The sequence below is a fragment of the Lonchura striata genome, chromosome 2 (genome assembly GCF_050655825.1).
Source record: "Lonchura striata isolate lonStrDom1 chromosome 2, ASM5065582v1, whole genome shotgun sequence".
Classification (NCBI taxonomy): Eukaryota; Metazoa; Chordata; class Aves; order Passeriformes; family Estrildidae; genus Lonchura; species Lonchura striata.
The window spans coordinates 139521835-139543488 of NC_140704.1; the positions used below are offsets into that span (position 1 = coordinate 139521835).

General features: G+C 39.9%; 1 protein-coding gene across 3 annotated transcripts in view; it reads right to left on the minus strand.

The window, feature by feature from the left end:
- Positions 1–21654, minus strand: part of SYBU (syntabulin) — a 39310-nt gene that overhangs the window by 15810 nt on the left and 1846 nt on the right. For 2 of the 3 annotated variants that reach the window (XM_021546459.4, XM_021546460.4), the window contains exon 3: positions 9698–9895. The exons of the other annotated variant lie outside the window; for it this stretch is intronic. In XM_021546459.4, coding sequence (XP_021402134.3) covers positions 9698–9895 — 198 coding nt within the window. The remainder of the gene's footprint in view (positions 1–9697; positions 9896–21654) is intronic. 3 annotated transcript variants of the gene reach the window in all.

Sequence of the window (21654 nt, forward strand, 5' to 3'; positions counted from 1 at the left end):
TCATGGGAGGGGGAATACAGCTGGAAAACTGTAAAGAAAACTATGTAAAACAGCAACAGGGTTCTGGCTGTGATGCATGTTATTTCATGAAAAATTACTTGAAATAAAAACTAATGGTGAGTGGGAGTTGTGCATAGTAAAATGTGTCTGGAGTAGGTTCAGAATACTTTAACCAGGGAAAGTTAGGAAGCTATTTTAAACATTGGCATAAATAATACAGATTGTAATTTAAAAGCAGAGGACAAAAAAAATTTCCTAAGGGAAGATTCATAATGGACTCTTTCTCATGCACAGCATTTCATTCTTTCAAGTGGGCTGAAATCCACAGGAAGCAAACTCAAGGCACAGAAAACTCACTGCAGTAAATAAACAAATTTCAAGGCATGTTCTATGTTGACCTCACACATATTTTAAACCAAATACTTAAGAGTGTGCAGTGTGTTTAGCATTGGTTTCTCCTTTCTGGCTCAAATTCCACTCTGGATTAACAGAGGAGAAAAAACCCAAACAAACCTCCTTAAATATACAAAAAGAATCGTATTGTTTTTACTAAAGATCACAGCTATTGCCATCTTCGATACCTACCTCTAAACCCCAGGGCCCTTCTTGTGCCAGGCCCTCGGCTGCCTTTTCCCGATGCAGGAGTACATCCCTGCAAACCCTAGGAGACCGGAATTTCTATCAAAAGGCACTCGGGTCTAACAGATGTGGTGTGTGGCAGGGATGCCATGCTGTGCAGCATCCCAGGCAGTCCCTGCAGAAGCCCCAGCCAGGTCCCTGCTCCCTGCAGTACAGCAGCGGCTCTCTCGCGCACCAAGAGCAAGGTTGAGCTGGAGGCCATCCACGGGCATCCTCGGCCACCATCTCCCTGTGACAGTGGCTGTCCCATTTCTGTGTGTCTGCAGCAGCAGTACAATTAATGGGTCAGGGAGAGAGGGACGGAGGAGTTTCCGTGTGCCTGCTGGGAGCTCAGCTCCGAACCCCCGTACAGGAGTAGCGGAGTTAAAGTGGAGCAGCTGCCCTGGGAGCAGACACCCGCATCCCCTCGGCCTGCCTGGGCTCTGTATCAGGGCACTCCTCTGTTTGTGCTGAACTCCTTCCCCCAAAAGGCACACAAAGACATCTAAATCTAAGTTTCTTTTCCATTTCCTGAACTAAGCAACAAGGATATCCTTTTATTTATTCATTTATTGTAAGGAAGGAGGTATGTAATTGTAGAGTTTTGCCCAAGGCCCTGAACTGCAGGTGCTCTGTGCCACCAGCCCAGAGCAGGTCCCTATGCAGGACAGTGGGACTCAGGCTTTCAGCTTTTACTTGCCGATTTCTCCTTCACAATTTGCTGGCTTCTTTTTTGGATCCTCCATTTTTGCGGTGACATCTGGGCACTTGCTGCAGCCTAAGAGTCTTCTGAACAAAGAAATATATTTTGAGAGGCCACAGCCTACCCGCTAATTGCCTATGTCTCTACTAAGCAACATCCAAAATCGTGTTTTAGAAAAGGCTGGATTATAAAATTTGTGACACAGATTTAAAAGATGGTTTTTCTAAGACACTTTAACAGGAATTTGTAGATCTGTGTTAAATACTATGAAACACTTTGAAGCTGAAGAACTATTTGTAGCTTCTATTTTGCTTATTCATGTTTATAAGAAATTTTTGGGTATTTGAAAATGTCTTGCCCAGCAATTCAAGCAAATTTGTTTAAATTAAAAGTTTAATACAAAATACATATAAATCTGAACTAAAAACCTACTGCTATGCTAATAATTTTTACCTATCATTCTAAGCATCTTTTGCTTAAAATATTTAGATTCTGGTTATATTCCAGTATTATTTTTCAGAAGCTACAGAGCACTTATTTCACTTCAGTGTATTTAGTTAGCTTTAGGACTTTACTTAGTCCTAAAAACATTTAATTTCTGTGAATCCATAGCACAAAATGGGATTCAGAATCTCCCTTTGCTAGGCAGCTTGGGCAGCAGTCCTCACAAAATGGAAAACAGAGTGCCTAAGCTTATCAGGTATGAACACAAGAGGAAGAAGCTATAATTAAAACTAGCTGAAGGTCCATGCTTGCTCTTCAAGCACAAACTTTCTTCCACAACTGAATGTCTAAGAGCTTCCCTTTCCATTAAAAAAAGAAAGAGGCCAATAAAGAGAAAGAAAAGTCACAGAGCCTGTGGTTGACTTTAGTAAGAACCAACAGCAGATGAGTCAGAGGCCTGATGAGGACACAGGCAAGGCAGGTAGGATTCATCTGACTAAACATGGAAGTCTTCCATGTCTGAGCCAACCTCGGTCCTATTCTCAATCAACATAACCAGTGAATCCTAAAGTAAATGATTTAATATTTAGTTAGAAAGATCACACACCAGATACAGTGGATTCATTCATTCTACTTCCTTTAAAACGAAATAGAACCTTAGTGCACTCATGCAAAGATCTGCACTACAGGATTGGGAGTTAATAATTAATCCCTACACTACAGATAGGGAATGGAGGTCAGATAAATTAGGGGCTGTATCTGCTCTATTCATGTTGGATGAAGACTATGAATTCACACATCCCTGACCTCCAAAATAGCTCCTTGTAAGTCCTAGAGGGGAAATGGCAGGTTCACCTGTTAAAGTTGTTTTGTTTCCCTTGAGCAATAGAACCAGCCACTAGGACCAGCAACAGTCAGACCCCATCTGCTACTGAAGGTTGTCTAAGGAGTTAATTAGATTCCAATTTCACTTCCTCTAAATCACAAAGGATAAGGGATTTATGCCAGGCAGAGGAGCTCCAACCAATGAGATTTACTGGCTGTGCTGGGTCTAGAACTAGAAGGAAATATTCAAAGGGGCCATAAGAACCTGGATATCCTGGAATATGTGGGGGAGGCTGGGCTTTGCAAATGCTGGACCCTCAGCAGTATCGCCCCCTCCACCATCCCCCAGACCTCACAGGCTGGCCACCTTCCAGCCCTCACTGACTGCTACAACCACCAAACTGCTGCAGGGTGATGTCCTCTGGGCTCTGAGGATGGCATGGGCAGGAACCCAGACACGGTGTCCTCACTCCTGGAGGATGAGATGTGCATGTGCATCTCCCCAGAGCACACCCTGCTCCTCCAGGACCCCTGGAACCGAGGCCTTAATAACTCCCTGTGCTGGCAGGTGAGGCAAGCAAATCTGCACAGCTCCATAGCAACAGACATGAAATTAAAGCAGTAAAATAGGCAGGAGGACTAAGCACATACAGAAATATTATCCAGAAACATTTTTTTATTTAGAAAATCGGCAGTAGCTATTTTGTGTGGGTGCAGAATGAAAGGTGAAGGAAAAGAAGAAAAGCAAAAGCAACTGAGGAAAAAAAACTGCCACAACTGTATTTGTGAGATTCTGTACTAGAAGTCTCAGACACTTTAGTGTCACAAATGAAATTATGAAATACAAATAGCAGAAAGGGAGAAGAGTGTGACTGAAACTGTACAGGAAACAGATGTTGCATATGGTTGGATTTGAATGTCAGGATGCTTAAAATGGCTGCTATCAGGTATGGGATAGAAGTGAAGCATTCAAAGCATGTGCTTACAGCTGAGAAAGATGCTTTCTCCCTCTTTATTGCCAAGGTGATGTTTTAAAAAACAGATCAAAAGCCTTCCAGAAGCACAAGTACTTGACCACTGTGTATCTGCTCTTTGCCAAATATCAAGTAGCTTAAAGATATAATGCTCAAGTTAAAGCTCTCCTCATCTGGTTTAAGTTACTGATTGAACCTGGGTTTTTGCTCTTCCTCTTTTCACTTGCAACCTCCTCGGTACCTATCAAAGAATCTATGCTCTACACTTATCAATAAACATTGTCAGATCAAGAGATTACTTGTTGTTAATTCAAGTAATTTAAGGAAAGAACTAATGGTCAGTCAGAGGCAAGACATTCCATAATTTGGTATCAACTCAATTCACTTGGTCAATCTTCAGAACCTTTTTTTTGTTCTAGGACCAATTATATGAACCTAGAGTAGCTAATTTCCTAATTTCAGCATTTTTATGCATGTGACACCAGCCACATATCTAAGTAATTGAATATTCCTAGGAATGGAAGCATGAATTTCCCAATTTCACCACTCAAGTATGATTATCACTGGTTGCAGGATGGGAACATGGTGTTCACTGATTATATACTACATTTGTAACCAGGTTAAATGTTCTTTGCCATGCCCTTGTTCTAAATTATCCCTCCTGCAACAAAAGGGGCAGTCTTTGAATGTGGGTTATGAGGTGCTGTTAAGTAAGTTACAGCAAAAAGACAGATACCAGTCTTCCTATTGCTCTTACATATGTGGGATGGAATGAAGAATGACAGTTTGTTTTAAGGATCAGTCAAGGCACTTTGCTATCTCCAAATAGAGGTTTTCCATTGGCTTTGGTGTGTTTTTTTTTTTCAAACAACTAAACAATGTGACTTTGTGTTAGAATACACAGTACACCATCAGCATCTTAAGAAGTGTTTCAACACAATAGGTAAACGTCCTAGCAAGCAGTTAAAAAGATTCAAGAATTTCTTTGTGTGCCATAGGAATTATTCACGTTAGCACATTCTGTAACTCGGTTTTTGTATTCCGTACTGCTGCCCCTGAATAACAGGGACAACAGATCTATTATTTTCCAACTGCTTGCAGAAATTTCATACAGAGAATAAAGAGAAGTCATGCAAATACCAGATACAATGTTCTTGGATAAATGTACGGGTAAAGCATGTCTTTCTAATGTTTTATCAAACTTTCCAAGATAAAACAAAGTCCTATCCTTGCAAAATGATGCACTCATAAGGAAGTTCTTGACAGTGAAATAAATTTCCAGAATTACCTGTAAGACAATCCTCTCACAGAACTTACACACCAACTCATCTTTTTCAAGAGAAGCACATACACACACACACACACACATCTGAGTCAGCCACTGCTATTCCCCACAGTCAGACTCTAATGAGGGAATGAGTTGACAAAAGACCTGTAAAATAATACAGCCAGATGTCAGGAATAGAACCTAAATCAAAATTATGTTTTATTTTTTAAAATAACCAAAGTGACTGCCTTTAGAATACAGACAGATACAGAAGTAAAGTAGCAATATGGATTAATTTATTTGCTTGTTTTATACTAATGGATTAACTAGTCACTACTCCTTGCTTTCACAGGGGACCCTCAGAAATAAGTCCTTGGACATTTAGTGTCCTGGGAATCTAATCCTTATACACCAGATAATTAAAAAAAATAATAGAAAACCCCCAAACTTCAGGAAAAGCATTATGTTTTAATAGCTATACTAGATATTGTTAACAGATAAAACGTATTAAATGCTTGAATTTCTTCTCTGATCTGTTTTGCTTATTTAAGTTCTAGTCTTAATATTTCCAGTTGTCTAGGGTAATTTTCGTTGCCTCCTTTTTGATCACTGTCAGCTCCAACACTGACTAAAAAAGCACTTGCACCTATTGAGTCCTCACAACTAAGTAAGGGCAATACATTCTGTTCCACCTGTCTCTCCTAAAGCTCCTAATTGTCCTAAAGCCTTCAAAGATTAATCTGTTCAGACTGGGACACCCTATCACAAGGCTCATTTATGGTGCATTAAATAAATTCAGTGGGAAAAAGCAGGAAACACATGTTGAATACAAGATTATGTACTTTGCCTTGTACTTACTATTTGTTAAATAACATTTTTACTTGCGTAGTGATTGTTAAAATATGATTTTTTTTCAATACACCTTCATTTTTATGAATTTATGTGGCCAAGCAAGGGCAGGAAAACCACAAACTGTGCCTTGCAACTACTTAACTATAGATCTGGCTGATGCACTATTTAAAGGACAAAAAAGAGTCCAGCAACACAGGATTAGAGAATCTCTGGGAGTAAAAGGGACTTCTTGAACCCACCCAGCCCAATTCCCCACTCAAGCAAGTCTAGCTGGAACAGGCTGTCCAGGACCATATCCAGTTGAGTTTTGACTATATCTATGGATGGAGACTCCACAGCTTCTCCAGGCAATGTGTGCCAGTGTCTGACAAAAAAAAAAAAAAAAGTGTTCTCTTGTGTCCAGATGGAATTTCACGTTTTTCAGTTTGTGCTCATTGCCTATTGTCCAACAAATGTAGGTTCTGTGTGTGGTGGAAGCCTCTGAGATTTTCCCATTAATCTGAACAAAAAAAGTTTTAATGTCCAAACTTCCAGTGATGACCCTTCTTGAAATATAATCCATAGCAGTTCAATGACACTGAAATCCAAAATATTGGTATTTTAGCCAGATTCAGTAATAAATGGCCAGATGTTTTATTAGCAATGAAAAAAAACCCACAAAAACCCTTTTCGCATAGTCCTCTGCTACCTGGAATGTTTATTATTGTACCAAGATGTGAGTGACAGACAGGCAGTCCTTACAAGGTTTGGGAGCTTACCCTAATTGGGGCTCACCTAGGGCTCCTTTTGTGCCATGGTGTTTACACATCTATTATGTAGGATCCTGAAGGTGCTAAAAGGTCTGGGACAGCCTTGATTAATAATCTCATGTGAAACAATTCCATGGGCTCTAAGAAACAGTTCCAAGAGCAAACATTCAGTAAACTGCCCCAAGTGTGCCTGCAACACCAAAAGCAAGAAGACCTGAACTTTACAGAAATGCTGAACACAGCTGATCAGATGCCCTTCTCAGAGATTTAAATATGTCTGTGTTAGTTAAAACATGCAAGACTTTTAAAAGTTATGGACACAACTACTGCTAAAGATTCTTTTCTTTATCCATGTCTTTGAAAGAGGCAGATTTTGAATCCTCTCACTAAGTGTTCTAATGTAAGTCAAAAAAGCAGATGGGAAAGACTGTCAAAGGAAGCAAAACAATTCCCACAGCTCTCAACAGGATGTGGACATCAACTACAAGAATTCAGGAGGGATCTTTCTAGGAGGACTACACAAGAATGTGAGCATGTAGAAGTGCTTACAGTCCTGTTTATTCAATTACAAAAAGTGTAGGATCCAGTACAGCATCTTGATACAAAACTAAGACCAACATTAATTCAGTCTTTTTCTGCCGTTTTTTGAAGACATTTTCTGCAACACATTTTGTACTGCTTTTAATATTATGTAAATTAATCACATCTAAAAGAAGGACCAATTTCTAAAATTCAGAAATTCAAAGACTTGTAGCTATCTCTGAGAGTGGATGTTCTATTATTTTCCTTAATGTTCTAGTTCTCTCCATGCTTCCCTGGGAAAGCAGGTACAGGTTTTAAGCCAAATTCACTTCTACACTGCTGTGATTCGGATTTAATGCACAATATAAACCATTTCCATCTCTCTCAAATGAATAATTTCTCCATTGTTATAAATATTTTAGAGGTTTAGCAAGAGCACTCCAGGATTATGTATGGTTCTCTATGCAAACTACATAAAATATGAATGATAGCCTTATCTATTCTGTTAATACTTCAAGAGGTGAAGATGGCTTAGATTCATATAACGAGGCCTTAGGCTGTTTGAGAGGAAAAAAAGGCTGTGTGTATTTTGCATTTTGAAGTACAGAAAAGAAAGATGAAGTGATGTTACCAGAGAAGCAGAAAAGTATCAGAGCTTGGGAACAGCCCAAAAACATCCCAGGGCTCATTCTCAGACCTATCCCTTTCTGACATTTTCTGAATTATCTAAATATTTGTTTAAGTGTTTCTTTTGAGATTCAGCATGTCCCAAGAAAACAATACTGGAAACAGACAGATTTCAGCAAAATGACAGGAATTTTGAAGGCCCACAGTGATGGATGTACTTGTGTAAAAAATGTAGTGCAGGACATGGTAAAAAACAGTGGTAGGCTAGATTTTTGTCTCTTATATATGACTCCTGCTATGTGATCATTGTCACAAGCCATTTCAGATTAATATGAAGTAGATGTAATCTCTATAAATCAAGAAAGGCTTTTGGTAAGGAGAAAATTGCACACAATTTCTTTTATACATGACAAGGACATGTTGCTGTTATTCTCCTCCATATCCCACTTCCCTTCTACTGATCCCTTGTTATTCTCTGCATGTTTTGCTACATGGTGATGCCTCCTCCTTGCACAATAGCTATATCTTCTTAACTGAATCACCAGAAATTCATGTGCAAGTAGGTCATGAGGAAGAGACTGGGTCCACCTGAAGCTATGGAATGAGATAGCAATGGGAGAAAATCACATTAACCCCCCCCTGTGGCCAACACTGAAGAAAATGAACCCCAGCTGTCCCCTGGCATCCATGTCTGACATGTCCCTCACTTGTGTCAGCTCTCACACTACGACATGATTTTTAACAGCTTTTCACAAAAAAAAACAAACTGTGAGATATTTGTCAGGAGGAACTTAGAAGTACTCTGTAAAACAGACCTGGTTGCTGAATATTTCAAAAGGCTAATAACTTCATATTATAAGTCAATTAAAGTGTAAAACTGAAAACAAGTGAATTAATTTCTTGAAAAAGGTGCATAACTCTTCTCCATGAGTATAGGACTCTTCATTAGAAAAAAACTTTTGCATTAATTATTCACATTTTGCTAAGCGACATTCATATTCACAAACAAAATTGTTGTGGTAGCCACAGCTGTGGATTTGACTGTCATGTACCACATTCACTGCAAACCTTGTAAAGATTATTACCTATCACCCATTATGCACAGCAGTGGGAGACTGGGAACACTCAGGTAACGTGATACTATGAAATCAGCCAAAGAACTTGCAGGGATAATGGTAGAACAGATTTAATCAACCCTTCCAATGACCAAGCCAGTGAAGAGATTTTGTAACAGATTTTCATTGTTTCTGGATTAAAAATGGTGCTGGCAAATCTGAGCTGGTTTTTCAGGAAAGTATCTAAATTGCTTCCAGAGGTAAAGTGACTCTGGAAACTATATAGGCAGGAAGTACCTGAGCTCATAAACCATGTCAGTTCTGCAGCTGGCTATGTACAGGGCCAACTCTGTCTCCATGATTAATTAAACAGCAGCACAAATATCCTGACCATTTGTAATCAAGAGCTGCCTGTACATGAATCAAACGATATAAAGTATTTTATATCAACTCACTAAAATTACAGGAACCAATGGGACATCTGGGTATTTAGTCTCGGATGTGTGACAAGCAGGTGCTGATTTGGCTGATTGTCTGAGGTGGCCCATTAGCCCAAAGCACAGGGAGATACACTCTTGATTCAGCCAATGCAGTACAGATCCAAATCTGCCCAGCTCCCACACACAGGCTGCCTGCCAGACATCTTGTATCCCCAGAGCTGTCAGAGCCTGAGCACAAAAGTTTAGGCAGGATCCAACAAAAAATTTAAGGACATCACAAGACTTTTTCATATATTAAGAGTCATTTATCTTTGGGCACTGAAATATGTGTGCAATTACTATGAAGCAGAATAAAATCAATTTCAGCTATTTGATATTACCATTGAGCCTCCTAAAAAAAAGTGAAGATATCAGTTGATTATATTTCCATGAAAAGGACAATAACAATAGTGTTTTCATATCTTTCAGGTGGTTCCACAGAAAGAAGCCACCTATTTTATTTACTATCAGCATTAGTGGTACAACAGGTGGCACAACAGAGGTGTTCATATATGTAGACACCTGTAAATATACCAATCAATTAGAAAGTGTGATTAAGGAAATGAAAGGAATTATACTCACCGGGCTTTACAAGACTTGTCTTTGTCTCCTTCTTGTATCGAGCCAGCTGCGTATTCCCTTCACTCATTGACCCTGCACTGAGTTTCTTCCTGGCAAAGTCTCCATCACTACCAGTGCAAAAAGTGATTGGACTGTTTCCAGCATCAGAAGGAGTCTTAACTGGAGATACTGACTGGCTACTAGGACAGCCAGTGTCATCTGAAGAGAAAAGGGAAAGCATCAACATTTCTAACCAGTAAGTATATGAAAGTTAGCAGAATAAAAAAAAGTGTGTTTGAATTACAACTCTTTACAGTAAGTGATATGTACAACCTTGGCTCTGAAGAGGTGAGAAGCTATTTGTTTCACGCATTTTGTGAAGAAATCTTGAGTAGCTTATGGCAAGCTAAAAGGGCAAGTACTTGTTTTACCCAGTCTGACAAAATACAAACTCAAGGGCTACATAATGCAAATTCCTATCGAAGACAAATTCCTTTAGCAAGGTTAAGGAATATTGCAGCAGGAAAATACTCAAGACACAAATGTTGTGTAGTGCACACTGGCTGCAGAGCAAGCACAGGCGACATGCTCTCCTTTAAGAAATGTTCCCATATCTGAACAAGAAGACAACAGCCTACAGCCCACATGCATGAAGTAAGGAATTTCATGTAACTGGAACTAATACAAGTTCCTCAAAATTGTCTTTCCTTTAAAAGCAGCCATGATCATAGAACTCTTCTATACTTGACAAGTGGCTGTGAGGTACCTAGTTTAGAAAAGCGTGGGTTACACACAGATTGCTTTTGTTTAAAGCTGAATTCCTCTGAGGGCACACCAGCACTCCAGGGCATCAACAGCCACCCTGGGAACAGACCCAGGTTCCTGACCTCCAGGGATACAAACACACCAGCCCTTAACAACTGAATGCAAAGTAAGCAGTCTGATTTTGAATGAAATCCACATATCAAACTCCAAATCACGTTCCATGTTATCTGGAGTAATTGTAGTTCCCCTAGAAGTCATGGTGGTTTAACAAAACCAAAAATGCTACTCTGACCCTCCTGGAGAAATCTAATTGTTCTTTCCCAGGTTAAAATGAAAGCTGCCGTCTGAATTAAGCCATTGCACTCTTCTCCCGATGCATTATTGTTAGCTAACATGAAACCCAAAGTACCTGCAACAGAGCCAAATAATTTGCATGACTGTGTTGCACTTACCTCTTCCACCCTGTTCATAATGTAGGTCAAGAGTCATTTTGCACGGGCATATTGATTTAAAAGTCAGTGAATGACTGCAGGTTTATGAGATAGAAGGGACACCCATGTCTAACACCTTTCTACCCACCTCCCCTCAGCAGGGAAGAACAGCTTTTTCTTTTTTTAGCTATTGCTCCCTCAATACAGTAAAAAAACTTTACTCTTTCATGCGATCCAATTTTCCTTCATGCCGGGGCAACTGTTCTACCCTCACTCATCTGTTCCAAGGTTCTGCTTCTCGTTTCTCCATCTCCTGCCTTCAGTCCCGAGCAAGGTACCCCCAGCTGCTGACTGTGCAGAGCAAGCTGCATGCATTAGGCTGCAGGAGCAGCCAGCAGCCTGAAGTGCTGCATCCCAGGCCTCTGCCAAGTGCCAGGAATGAGCCAAGCCAAGGGGCAGCCCAGCCTACTGCCAGAAACACCCCCCAGGGCACGAACGGCAGTAACAGTGCAAAGCACCTAATCCATCTTAATCATATTTAATTCTTTCAAATAATCCCAATTAAGCCAAAAAGCATCTCTATTTGCCGTCTTGCTGCTGCCTTCTGTAACTTAGAATTAGTTCCTAGCAAAATAACAAAAGAGAAAACTGCTAGTAAGCTTTTCAGACTGCCCCTGCATACATCCTGACTAATGACAGATTGTTTCCCACATGACTGTAGTTTACTTTTTTATCCTTTCCCTTCCCACCAACATCACAATATAACTCAAAACAAAGAAGAGAGAAGGTGGCAATTTCCTCCCAGATCAGCATCTGTTTTTCTTTCTCCAACATTTGGAGTTTCATCTGCAGGCTGAGTGAATATTACCTGCAGTACAGTGGATCAGCACCACTGAGTGAGCTCCTGAATTGCATTTAAGTAGCTGCTTCAGCTGTGTCCGAAGCATCCTCTCTTTGGAAGCACACAAACATTTATAATCAAATATATTCAGAAATAAGTGACAGCTTGTGCAGTTTGTTTTTAATTATGACTTTTCCACTTAGATGTTTCTGTATGTGGTATTAGTTTCCAAACTTTCTGTTAGAACAAAAACAACAAAGAATCCCCACACAAACAAAAACCCCCTCAAAACATAAAAACCAAAACCCAAAGTTAAGTCCCCTCTCAAAGCCTTCCACCCAAACTCACAAGAAACTATTTATCTCATTTTTCACCAATACAGTTACTGCAATACCTGCACAGGAGGTTCTGCAGACCTGACAGACCTGTTTTATATGGGAGAATTTATGTATAAATAACTCCAAAAGCTATAGAGAAGCAGCGTGGAAGAACTACAGGAGTTGGTAAAACTTTGCACAATGAAAGAAATCAACTACAGTGCTAAAAATTGGGGCACTAAAGCCCCCAAATGTACAAAACTAAATACAATGGGGAAAAAGGTAGCTGAAGAATACATACTAAAATAGCACCAAAATGTTTTACTTACCACCTCCAACACTGCCTGTGATATCACACTGGTGACACTGTACCATCAGATTATGTCATATCTACATATCCTTGTTTTACTGTTAAGAACTTCAGCTTTCAGTGCAACAGGGCATTTTTTAAAAGAACAAATTAGCCTGGCACAAAGAAGAATAACTCTACTCATACACCTTGTAACCTTTAGATACACCAATAACCAAGTGAGCACTTCCACTCCAGCTACAGAAAATAAATGATTTTATTGTATTCCCTCTCCTCTGATAGTTTATTTTTTATGCAATGTAAAACTTATCATCTTTCTACTACTATTACCAGAAACATGAACAAAATTATAAATTTTCCAGAACTAGGGCAAGCTGTACAGAAAGATTTTTCTGTGCCAGCCTTTTGAGTAATCAAGATGTTTGCTACTACAGAATGGAAGAGCTGCCTATGAAACCCTCATGCTCACTGTCAAAGCTCTGCTGTACATTGGGGGGATCCACCCAATGCACAGCTCACCCTCCTGTCACAAGGAAAAATCCTGGTGAGGAGTGAGATGCTCTCTAGCTGCTTAGTGCCAGCCAGTTGCCTGCCTACCTTCATCTTTCCTGCAATTGAAACGTTAACAGGCACTGTATTTGTATTTAATACTGCAGGTGAACCCCCACAGAGGAGCAGCAGCCCTCCCTGTGGAGCCTGATGTGGAGCTGATTCCCCCTCCATCTCCAGACAGCCTGGCCACCCTCCCTGCTCACTGCAGCAGTGACTGCTCCTCACCCACAACGTGACTGCAGCACGGTGCGTCCAGGATTTCCCCCAGACCTGCGGGCTCCTCCTAAACCCTGCTGGAAGCTCTGCTGGAAGAAAGTGAAGACCTCCACCTGCCCAGAAATGGTAGGATAAAGAATCTCTCTTAAAAAAGTGGGTAAGGAGAAGATGAGCCCACAATGGGATTCACTCTATGATATGATGTGCATATAGTGTCCAGCAAGGTCAGTTAAGGATTCACCCCTGTAACTCAACTGGAATTTTGCCCCAGTAAGGACTTCAGACCTTAGACTCCTCAGGATCAGAGGCAGACCTGATTTACCTTCTCAGGCACATCAGCATCAGGAAGACAAAAAAGAGAAAACTGGTAAATACTGCTATGAAAGCCTGCATTTCTGCTCTTGCCTGAATTTACTTGCACAAGAGGTAAAACCACACGAATTCATAACACACGACTTCCATTGCTTTCTTTCACAGTGTCTTTTTTTTTTTCCACAGGGGCCTCCTAGGAGCATTCTGGGAGTAGACTTTTCCTTTGAACATCAGCTGGATTTCATCACTTGAAATTGTACGTCCAAGCCCTCTCCCAGATCAGACATGCCTGCCAAATTTCAAAGCCAAGCACGGGATAGTGTCTCCTCAAACAAACCATCAGGAAAGTTGCTCAGAGCACTCTGACATTTGCATGCCCTGAGTAACCTTTAAACAATAAAGTCAAAATATAAACAGCAATATTAAAGATAATAATACTCTGAACAATTGACAAAAATATTGTTCTTGTAGACTTTTAGGCTATATGTTAGGATGTGATGATTTTTTCAGTGCAGATATCTTAGAAGGTTCACTAGAATATGCCTTAGAACCTTCTTTAAAAAAATACTGCCTTTCCCAAAAGGCTTCAAGAAGCTTTGAATATACAACCTCCTTATAGAACACATGTAAATAATTAATGATGTTCTCACTGAGGAAGCACTGACTTCTTTTTACTTTTATTCCTAGCTGCCAGATTGAGTTAGGCACTCCTGTGACACTGAATGGTCCAGTTCCTGCCTGATTCCTATTTCACTGTCCAAAATTTGTGTCCTCGTAAGAGTCCCCAGACTCAGGCTGTACATAGTCTGAATTTCCATCAAGAAATGTGCATTCTGGAATTAAACACATGTCTGTTAACAGAATTTTGAATGTTCAGTGTACCAAGACAAAAACAATTTCGTGGCTTTTACCTGATGGTTATGTTTGTATTCATCCCAGGATCTGTTAGTCTGGGTAGCCACAGTTCTGCCAGGAAGGTGCACTGCAAGATGGCTATTGGCAGTGAGGGTATCACAAAGGGTAATTTTTCAGGGTTTGCTTGTTTGCCTCACCTTTTTTGACCATCAGTTTTTGAAACTGTTTTGGTCTTCTCTTCATGGCCAGCCTTATAGCACAGGGGTGTTTATTCAATTATGAAAGTTGCTGACAGACACCAAAGGAAATACAGCACCTATCTTCCACCTGCAAGTCTCTTTCTGTATTAAACAGAGAGAAAGAGGCTTCTCTGGAGGGCGAGTCCCCATTCAGGCTAAGACATCCCAGTACTCTGACTCACTGCCTGCAGGGCTGCAGCTCTCTCCAACTAACACAGCCACTGCTCTGACCTGGGCAGCTGAACCAGGGATGTGAGGGCTCAGTGCCCAGCAGAGAAAACAGCTGATGGCAGAGTCACAATGTCATTCTGGAACAACTGGGAAACACAGTAAAAGCAGCAGATGAAGCATCAGAGTATAAAATTAGTAGTACACATCGAAAAGCAGAGGTAGGAGCATATTCAGCTTCACACCAGGAGGATCTCAACACCTCACACCTACCTCACACCTCTGGAGGCACCCTCCCCTTTCCAGCAACCACTGAGGGTGCACAGCCTAGGGTAAATAGTGGGAATATTCTCCTCAGCTCCTGATTGTACTAAAACCTTTCATTTGTACTGAGGTGTAGTGGCCATTCCAGTATGTGATTGTATGTACTCTGTAAGTTTAATAATTTGCTACTAACAATTTGTCACTTACATAATCACACAGACTTCAGAAAAATATATTTATTAACTTCACTAAAGGTAGAGTCCTAAAAATGCTACTGGTTTTGGTTCTGATCAATTTAAAAGTAATTTCTTAGCTATTCTGAAGACCTGTTTGGCTTGGTATTTAAGAAGATTTCTCAGAATATGACGTACTTGTGAGGCAAGTCTCTTACCAAAAGTCAAACACAGTAAAGCAGAGCTGAAGCACAAGGACAACTACAGCAGTGTCAGGAAAAGAGAGGAGGCCTACTTATGCACAATCCTGCCATGCAAGTAATTCCACATTTAATCTCGGTGTCTCTGCAGGCAAAACCAGAATTAACTATGCTCCATTTTGCTTGTGAACAAAAGCTGGCTAGCAGCTCCACCACTCCCTGAGGTCACCTACAGAGGCTGTGCAAAGTCTTGTCCTTGAAGGGTTTCTAGACTCTTGACAGACAAATACATGGCTGCTGGGATGTGCTGGGAACAGTCCAGCTTTAAATAAGAGGCTGGATGAAATGATCTCTACAGGTCCCTCCAACCTACATGATCTTCTTTTTATCAGATATTCCAGATCTGGAAAACAACCTGCTATTCACGGTACATCTTTCAAGCTAGAACTTTTGACTGTAACGTTCTAGTCATGGAATCTACCATGTAACCCAGTAAAATCACAACTAAACATCTTCAACTGGTTGCTGAGGATCATCAATGTACAGCCAACTTTTATACCTGCTGCGCACCAGCCCCTTTGAGCTGGCTTCTGTCACACCCACTGGCTGCCCACTAAGTGCTGAAAACTTAGCATGAGAGCTGCTCACTGACTTTGGTAAGAGGCCCTCCCTACTCAGTCACAGCATGGCAGGAGTGCTGACAGGCTGAGATAATACAGAATAGGAGAGAGGAAGGTGAAAAAAGATGGACTGACCTGCTCCTAAGCTTGGGCATCTTTTGCAATGCAGGATTTCATATAAATATGTCTTTAAAGCAATCTGCTCTTGATGTTTGACTATGCAACTGCTAAGTCATACTGAAGTAGCTAATTTTAATTGATTTTGACAGCAAATCTACTAATGTTCCTTCTACTTGAACATTTCACTAACAAACAGGACTGAAGCAAGCTCTGTCAAAACATATGAAAAGAAAGAGGGCTATGTAATTGTGGTTTACTGGCTTTGTCATTACATTTATAGCCCTACTAATGGTGTATTACAGATGAGAAGCATAAGGGCTTACTAGTAAAAATATCAATAAAAATAGTACTGTTACTAGGAGAACTGTAGTCAGGAATAGCACAGCTCCCCGAGTTTCATTATCACATCACAGAAAACATCTGGATAAGGAGTTTAAGGTGATAAAGGACTGAACAACATATTTGAAAATTTTATAGAAATTTTAAACTAAATGTAAGGACAGGAAAGAATCTAAAAAAAAAAAAAAAAAAGAAAAGACAAGAGACTTTTCTGTTTGGTATGGGTTTAAGCAATTTAGTAGACCTCATTAATCTTGCGAGGATAACAGCTGGAAGTGGAGCCACTGCTGCTACCTCCGGTGGGAAAGCATTGACTACATTCAGTGTAAGAAATACTATGCATTTAATATTAACATTAAGAGAAATGTATGTGTATATACAGATGGATTTCTGTGGGGTTTTGTATGGTTTATTCCATTATGTAAAGAAAGAAATTAGAAATATTCTTTCCAGTTTTGAAGGCACCATTTTGGGAAATAAAAATCTTCAGTAGACCACAAAGAATTTTGTACCTATTCCTCAAATGGTGCAACATGTTATACTTATTTGGTCTCATATAGCTCTGCCTCCATGGCTGACAGCATTTAACTGTGACCCTCACAGCTTCATCATCACCTCATAATGTTGCTCTGGTTACCTTCTCATGGAAGGAAATAATATATATTCTGTCCATTGTTATTTTATGCATATTTTTCTTTTCTCTTTTCTTTTAACTATCCTCAAGGCTAGAGTGGCACTTAGCAGCACCACAGAATCTAGTCACATACACTTCAAACCACTGTTTGAAAATTTCATGGATATATACTAATCCTATAAATGTAGGGCTAAAATATATAATGCTGAATTTCTCTTAAAACATCACGATTCTCTTTTAACACAAAGTAAATCCAAGACTTCTGATTAAAGTTTCATTCCTATTATGATTTTCTTCAGAGTGCATGACAACATTCAACTCAATAGAAAGTTGCATGAAAAGCACTGTAAAAAAAAGTATTGGATTATGCATTTGTGGTGAAGAAAATACTAGATAGTGTTTAGAATTCAGCCCATAGTAGAGAGCAAGCTATAACAAAAAAGGGCAGTAGAAAGTCTGAGGTGTAGTAGAAAGGGTGACTGTTCTCAGGACGCCATGCAAAATGTTCCAGGGAGAATGGGAACTGTCCTGCTGACCCCAGGAGGCTCTGGATTGGGTTTTAAAGGTTCACAGTACTGACAGACACATAAAAAGGTGATAAAAAACATCCAAAAGGTCAAATATTTTGGCTTCCAGATGTTGTTGTGTGGCAAAAGGAACAAAAGGATTGTTACTTAGTCAGGGGGATTAAATACTGAAGTTGAAAGGGAAGCAGGGAAAGGCCAAAAACTGGCGAACAAGCAGACTTTGCTCTTTAGTACCTAGGTACTGTTCTTATTTCCAGGTTTGGAACAGATCTCTGTGCCACAGTAACAAAACTGGTGGCTCATAATATGAAGCAATAATAAATTATTGCATGTAAGCTGGTCCAGCAGGAAATTCTCTAGGGAAGCAGCAGTGAGAAAAGGAAGCATGTCACCAGTGCCATGCTCATGAAAAAAGGTCATATGTGTATTTTTGAAAGCAGATTTTGTGTCAATGTTTTTGCAAATTAATGTCACTGAGTTGCCTTACAAAATGCTGTGAACAAAAGTGCTAGAAGAGACCTTCAGAAGACCAAAAAAAAAAAAAGGCAAAATGACTGTGGGAATGCTTATAATAAAGGACTGTAGGAAAGACAATCTAACTTTCAGCATCACATACTTGAGAACTTTTAAGCAGAGAAAAAAATCAAACACATAAACCAGTAAGGAACTATTTAAACAAAATATTTTTTCGTATAACCAGAAACAAGAAGAATGAGAGACCTCACTGTTTCCATAGTAGTAGATACATATATATAAACAATAGGAGCAACTACTTTCAGTAATTTAAACTAACTGTCTGGCCTCAGTCTGTTGACTTGTTAAAATACTAAAAATTTAGTTTTCTGTATCTATTTCTGTTTAGGAATATATATTTTAGTATACATACTTATTTAGAGCAGTCTCCAAGGCAAGCTGCTTTATAATGCAACCTGCTCTCACAGAGAAATTATTTACTGGAGAAGGCACAGCTTTTTTTCTTCAGGAATGGTTGTACAACCTCTTCTTCTTGTCTATGGCAAGCAAGATGGGTTGTGCATTCACATGGACTTAATAAGCCTGCCTCAAGCCTACATGCTTTTTTGGACACACAGTGAACTCAGCCCTGGCATCCACCAATAGCTGGGCCAACAGGCAAGTAATTTCTGAGATCAAGGGCACAGGAGCAGGTGAGCAAGGAACGGCAACAGAGAGATTCCTGCTGCAGCACCCACACCCCAGGCTCACAGTGCAGCCCCTGTACACGTGACATTTATTGTGCCACACATGCAAAGGACAAGATTTAAATAAAATCGCTGCCACAGAAAAGAACAAGTTATGAAACAAGGATTGAGTAAGTGTTGAACCAGATCTTGAAGTTTTAAAGAAAAAGCAAAAACAAAGCTTCAACTCCTATTTTTGAAGACTGCGTTGGAGTGAGTCACAGTTATTGATGTGCAGAGATGTTGGTTTTCAATAGCTCGTAGGACTATTCAGTCTAATCAAAAACGTGATTTACAGGTAAGCCCAAGAAAAGAGGAACTGTTTGCTACAGGTATAAACCAAGTCCTCTGGCTCAAAAATTCCTTTGCTGAACTAATTATTAAATGTACAAGTGCTTCCTGCAAAGCTGCATCTTGATTACCAAAGCTTCACTGCATTCCCTACCAAAAATTCTGGCAGCTGGCATCCTAGAAAAGGCTGAAAGAGAATTGGGCATTGTTGTAAAGTCATCTTCATACAGAGAAATTTAAAAGCTGAGCTATTAAAAAATCAAAAGTAGAAAAGAATATATATCCCAGACTAAATTCCTTTTTAAAGGAGAAGCTGAATACACTTGCTGAGCTTAGCACAGGCTGACTTCAAACCAAGGACATGTACACCAAAACCAAGGATAGTGCTTTGCCCAAAGTATCATATTTCTTAAAAAGAAAACACTAAGTGGAATGACCAAAGGCCCAGCAGCTGCTCCTCCATGGATCCCTCAGCAGGAGGCCTGTTTGAGATGCTCTGGATCACATTCTCTGCACAACTGACAAGGTAAGTGCACACAGCCACTTGGAAGCCAAGAGCAACTTAGGAGAGAAACACAAGCAAATGCTCTGTAGCAGGTGAGCCACACAAAGCTGCTGGGAGAGTGTTTTTCTATTATTTGACATCATATGAGTTATGTGGCTAGCATCCAAGCAGAAGAAGAGAAGTGCTCCCATACCAAATGGCAACCAAGACCCCAGATGCTCTAAGGTCTTAAGAAAGGGTTGTGCATGGTGAATGCAAACACAAAAGCTCAGCTTGCCTACATAGCATCTGGACAGCATGCACATTCACTTGGCAGAAACAAAGACTATTAAAACACATATAAAAGCATATTAAAATTTTGTCAGGAGTAACACAGATATTACTAACACTTTCACTGTTTCATATGGACTTACAAAGCAAAACTGACATAAAGTCAACTGCAAATAATTGACCAACATGATCAAGTGAGGCTCTGATTCACTCAAACAAGACAAAGAGGGAGCTGATCATGCAAATTTAAACCTATCACAGCCAGAACTAACAACTTCTTCAAAAGAAACTAAGCATTACAAAGGCCGTCTCTTTTCTGTTGCCAAGAGATATTTTTTGCTGTTACCACCATGCTTGCAGCACTGCCATGGTTCCCAAAACCAACATTATTAATACCTACAAGATTTACCCTCATTTAGAAAGAAGGAACTCCAAGCCTTCACTTAGGCATTGAGATCAGCATAAGCACACAAGGAAAATGGACAACATCAGAAGCTCTAGGGAATGAAGCAAAAAAATGCATATTTAATGGATGAGGGGAAAAGAGTAATTTCTTTTGCGGTAAAAAGAAATCTATAGATCATTATTTGGTGTCAATAATAATGGAAGAAATGTAGACGAGAACAATTAGACAAGAGAAGGGTAAAGAGGAAAGGAACTATTCCAGGGATCAATTCATACTATCTGCTGCTTATCAAAAACATTTTGGGGTTTAGTGCTCAAAAAAAAATTACAAAAGAGACATTTATCCAAATGCTCATGAACTTTCTCATACTGCTACATTAGTGTTCCCATCTGCTGTCATCTTCCAAATGTACTACTTGCTAATTTTAAATACTCTTTTTGCACATGCTACTTCTAAATTAAGAAGCACCAGAACAGGCAAGTTAGGGTTATGGCCCCTCCACTCACCTCTCCACACATCTGTTCACCATCTCCACCCCAGAAACAGGAATTAGCAGCCACCTGCTGCCCCTGGGGGATTTCACTCTAAATCAGACAAATGCTGATAAGGAAGGATCATAAGTGGAAGACAGGAAAGAGATGTCAGAGAATGAGGAAATCAAGACAGTGATTGTTGCCGTACCTGCATCCCAGTGAAAAATCCATCAAACCTAGCAACAACTGAACCAGGGTCTAGGATGGAGGACAGTGCCTTGGCTGATCCATGGCTGTGGAAAGTCTGTAGACTCAGAGCAGCAAACCACGTAGTATGTACCTGTATGGGTGCTGCAGGTAGCTTTAGAAACACAAAGCTCTCACATGGAGAAAAAAAAATCAGATTACATAATTGCAGCATGCATGAAATATTATAAGATTAATAAAATAAATAAAAGAGTTGAGCAGTTGTGCTTAAGATGCAGGTTAAGAGACTAGCAGTGCACGCTGCAATACCTCTGTGAAAGGTGCCTTAAAACTGTCAAGCCATGAGATCAGACACACCCAGAATAAAAACAACGTGCTGCTGGGACTCAAGGCAGCCTTTGCAGTGCAGTGGGACAACAAGGGCATATGACAGTGGCAGCTACTTGTTGAGTAGATCTGAAGATCAGGGTACAAATACAAAAGATGAAAAAATGTCAGTGATCAAGATGAAAGGCTTGTCAACACAGAAGGAAAAAAATCAGGATGAAAAGCAGCCATTTGGACGAGATCATAAAAATACCGTTTTTCTAGAAAGCTTCAAAAGATTTTATTTTTTTGGAACATGCAAACTCAAGCAGGTAAAGTAGAGGGATTAAAAAGCATGGGAAAAAGACTCCAGCATTCTTACAATCCTATGATGTTTGTTTAATGCTCTGCATTGTTCATTAAACAATAATCAAATAG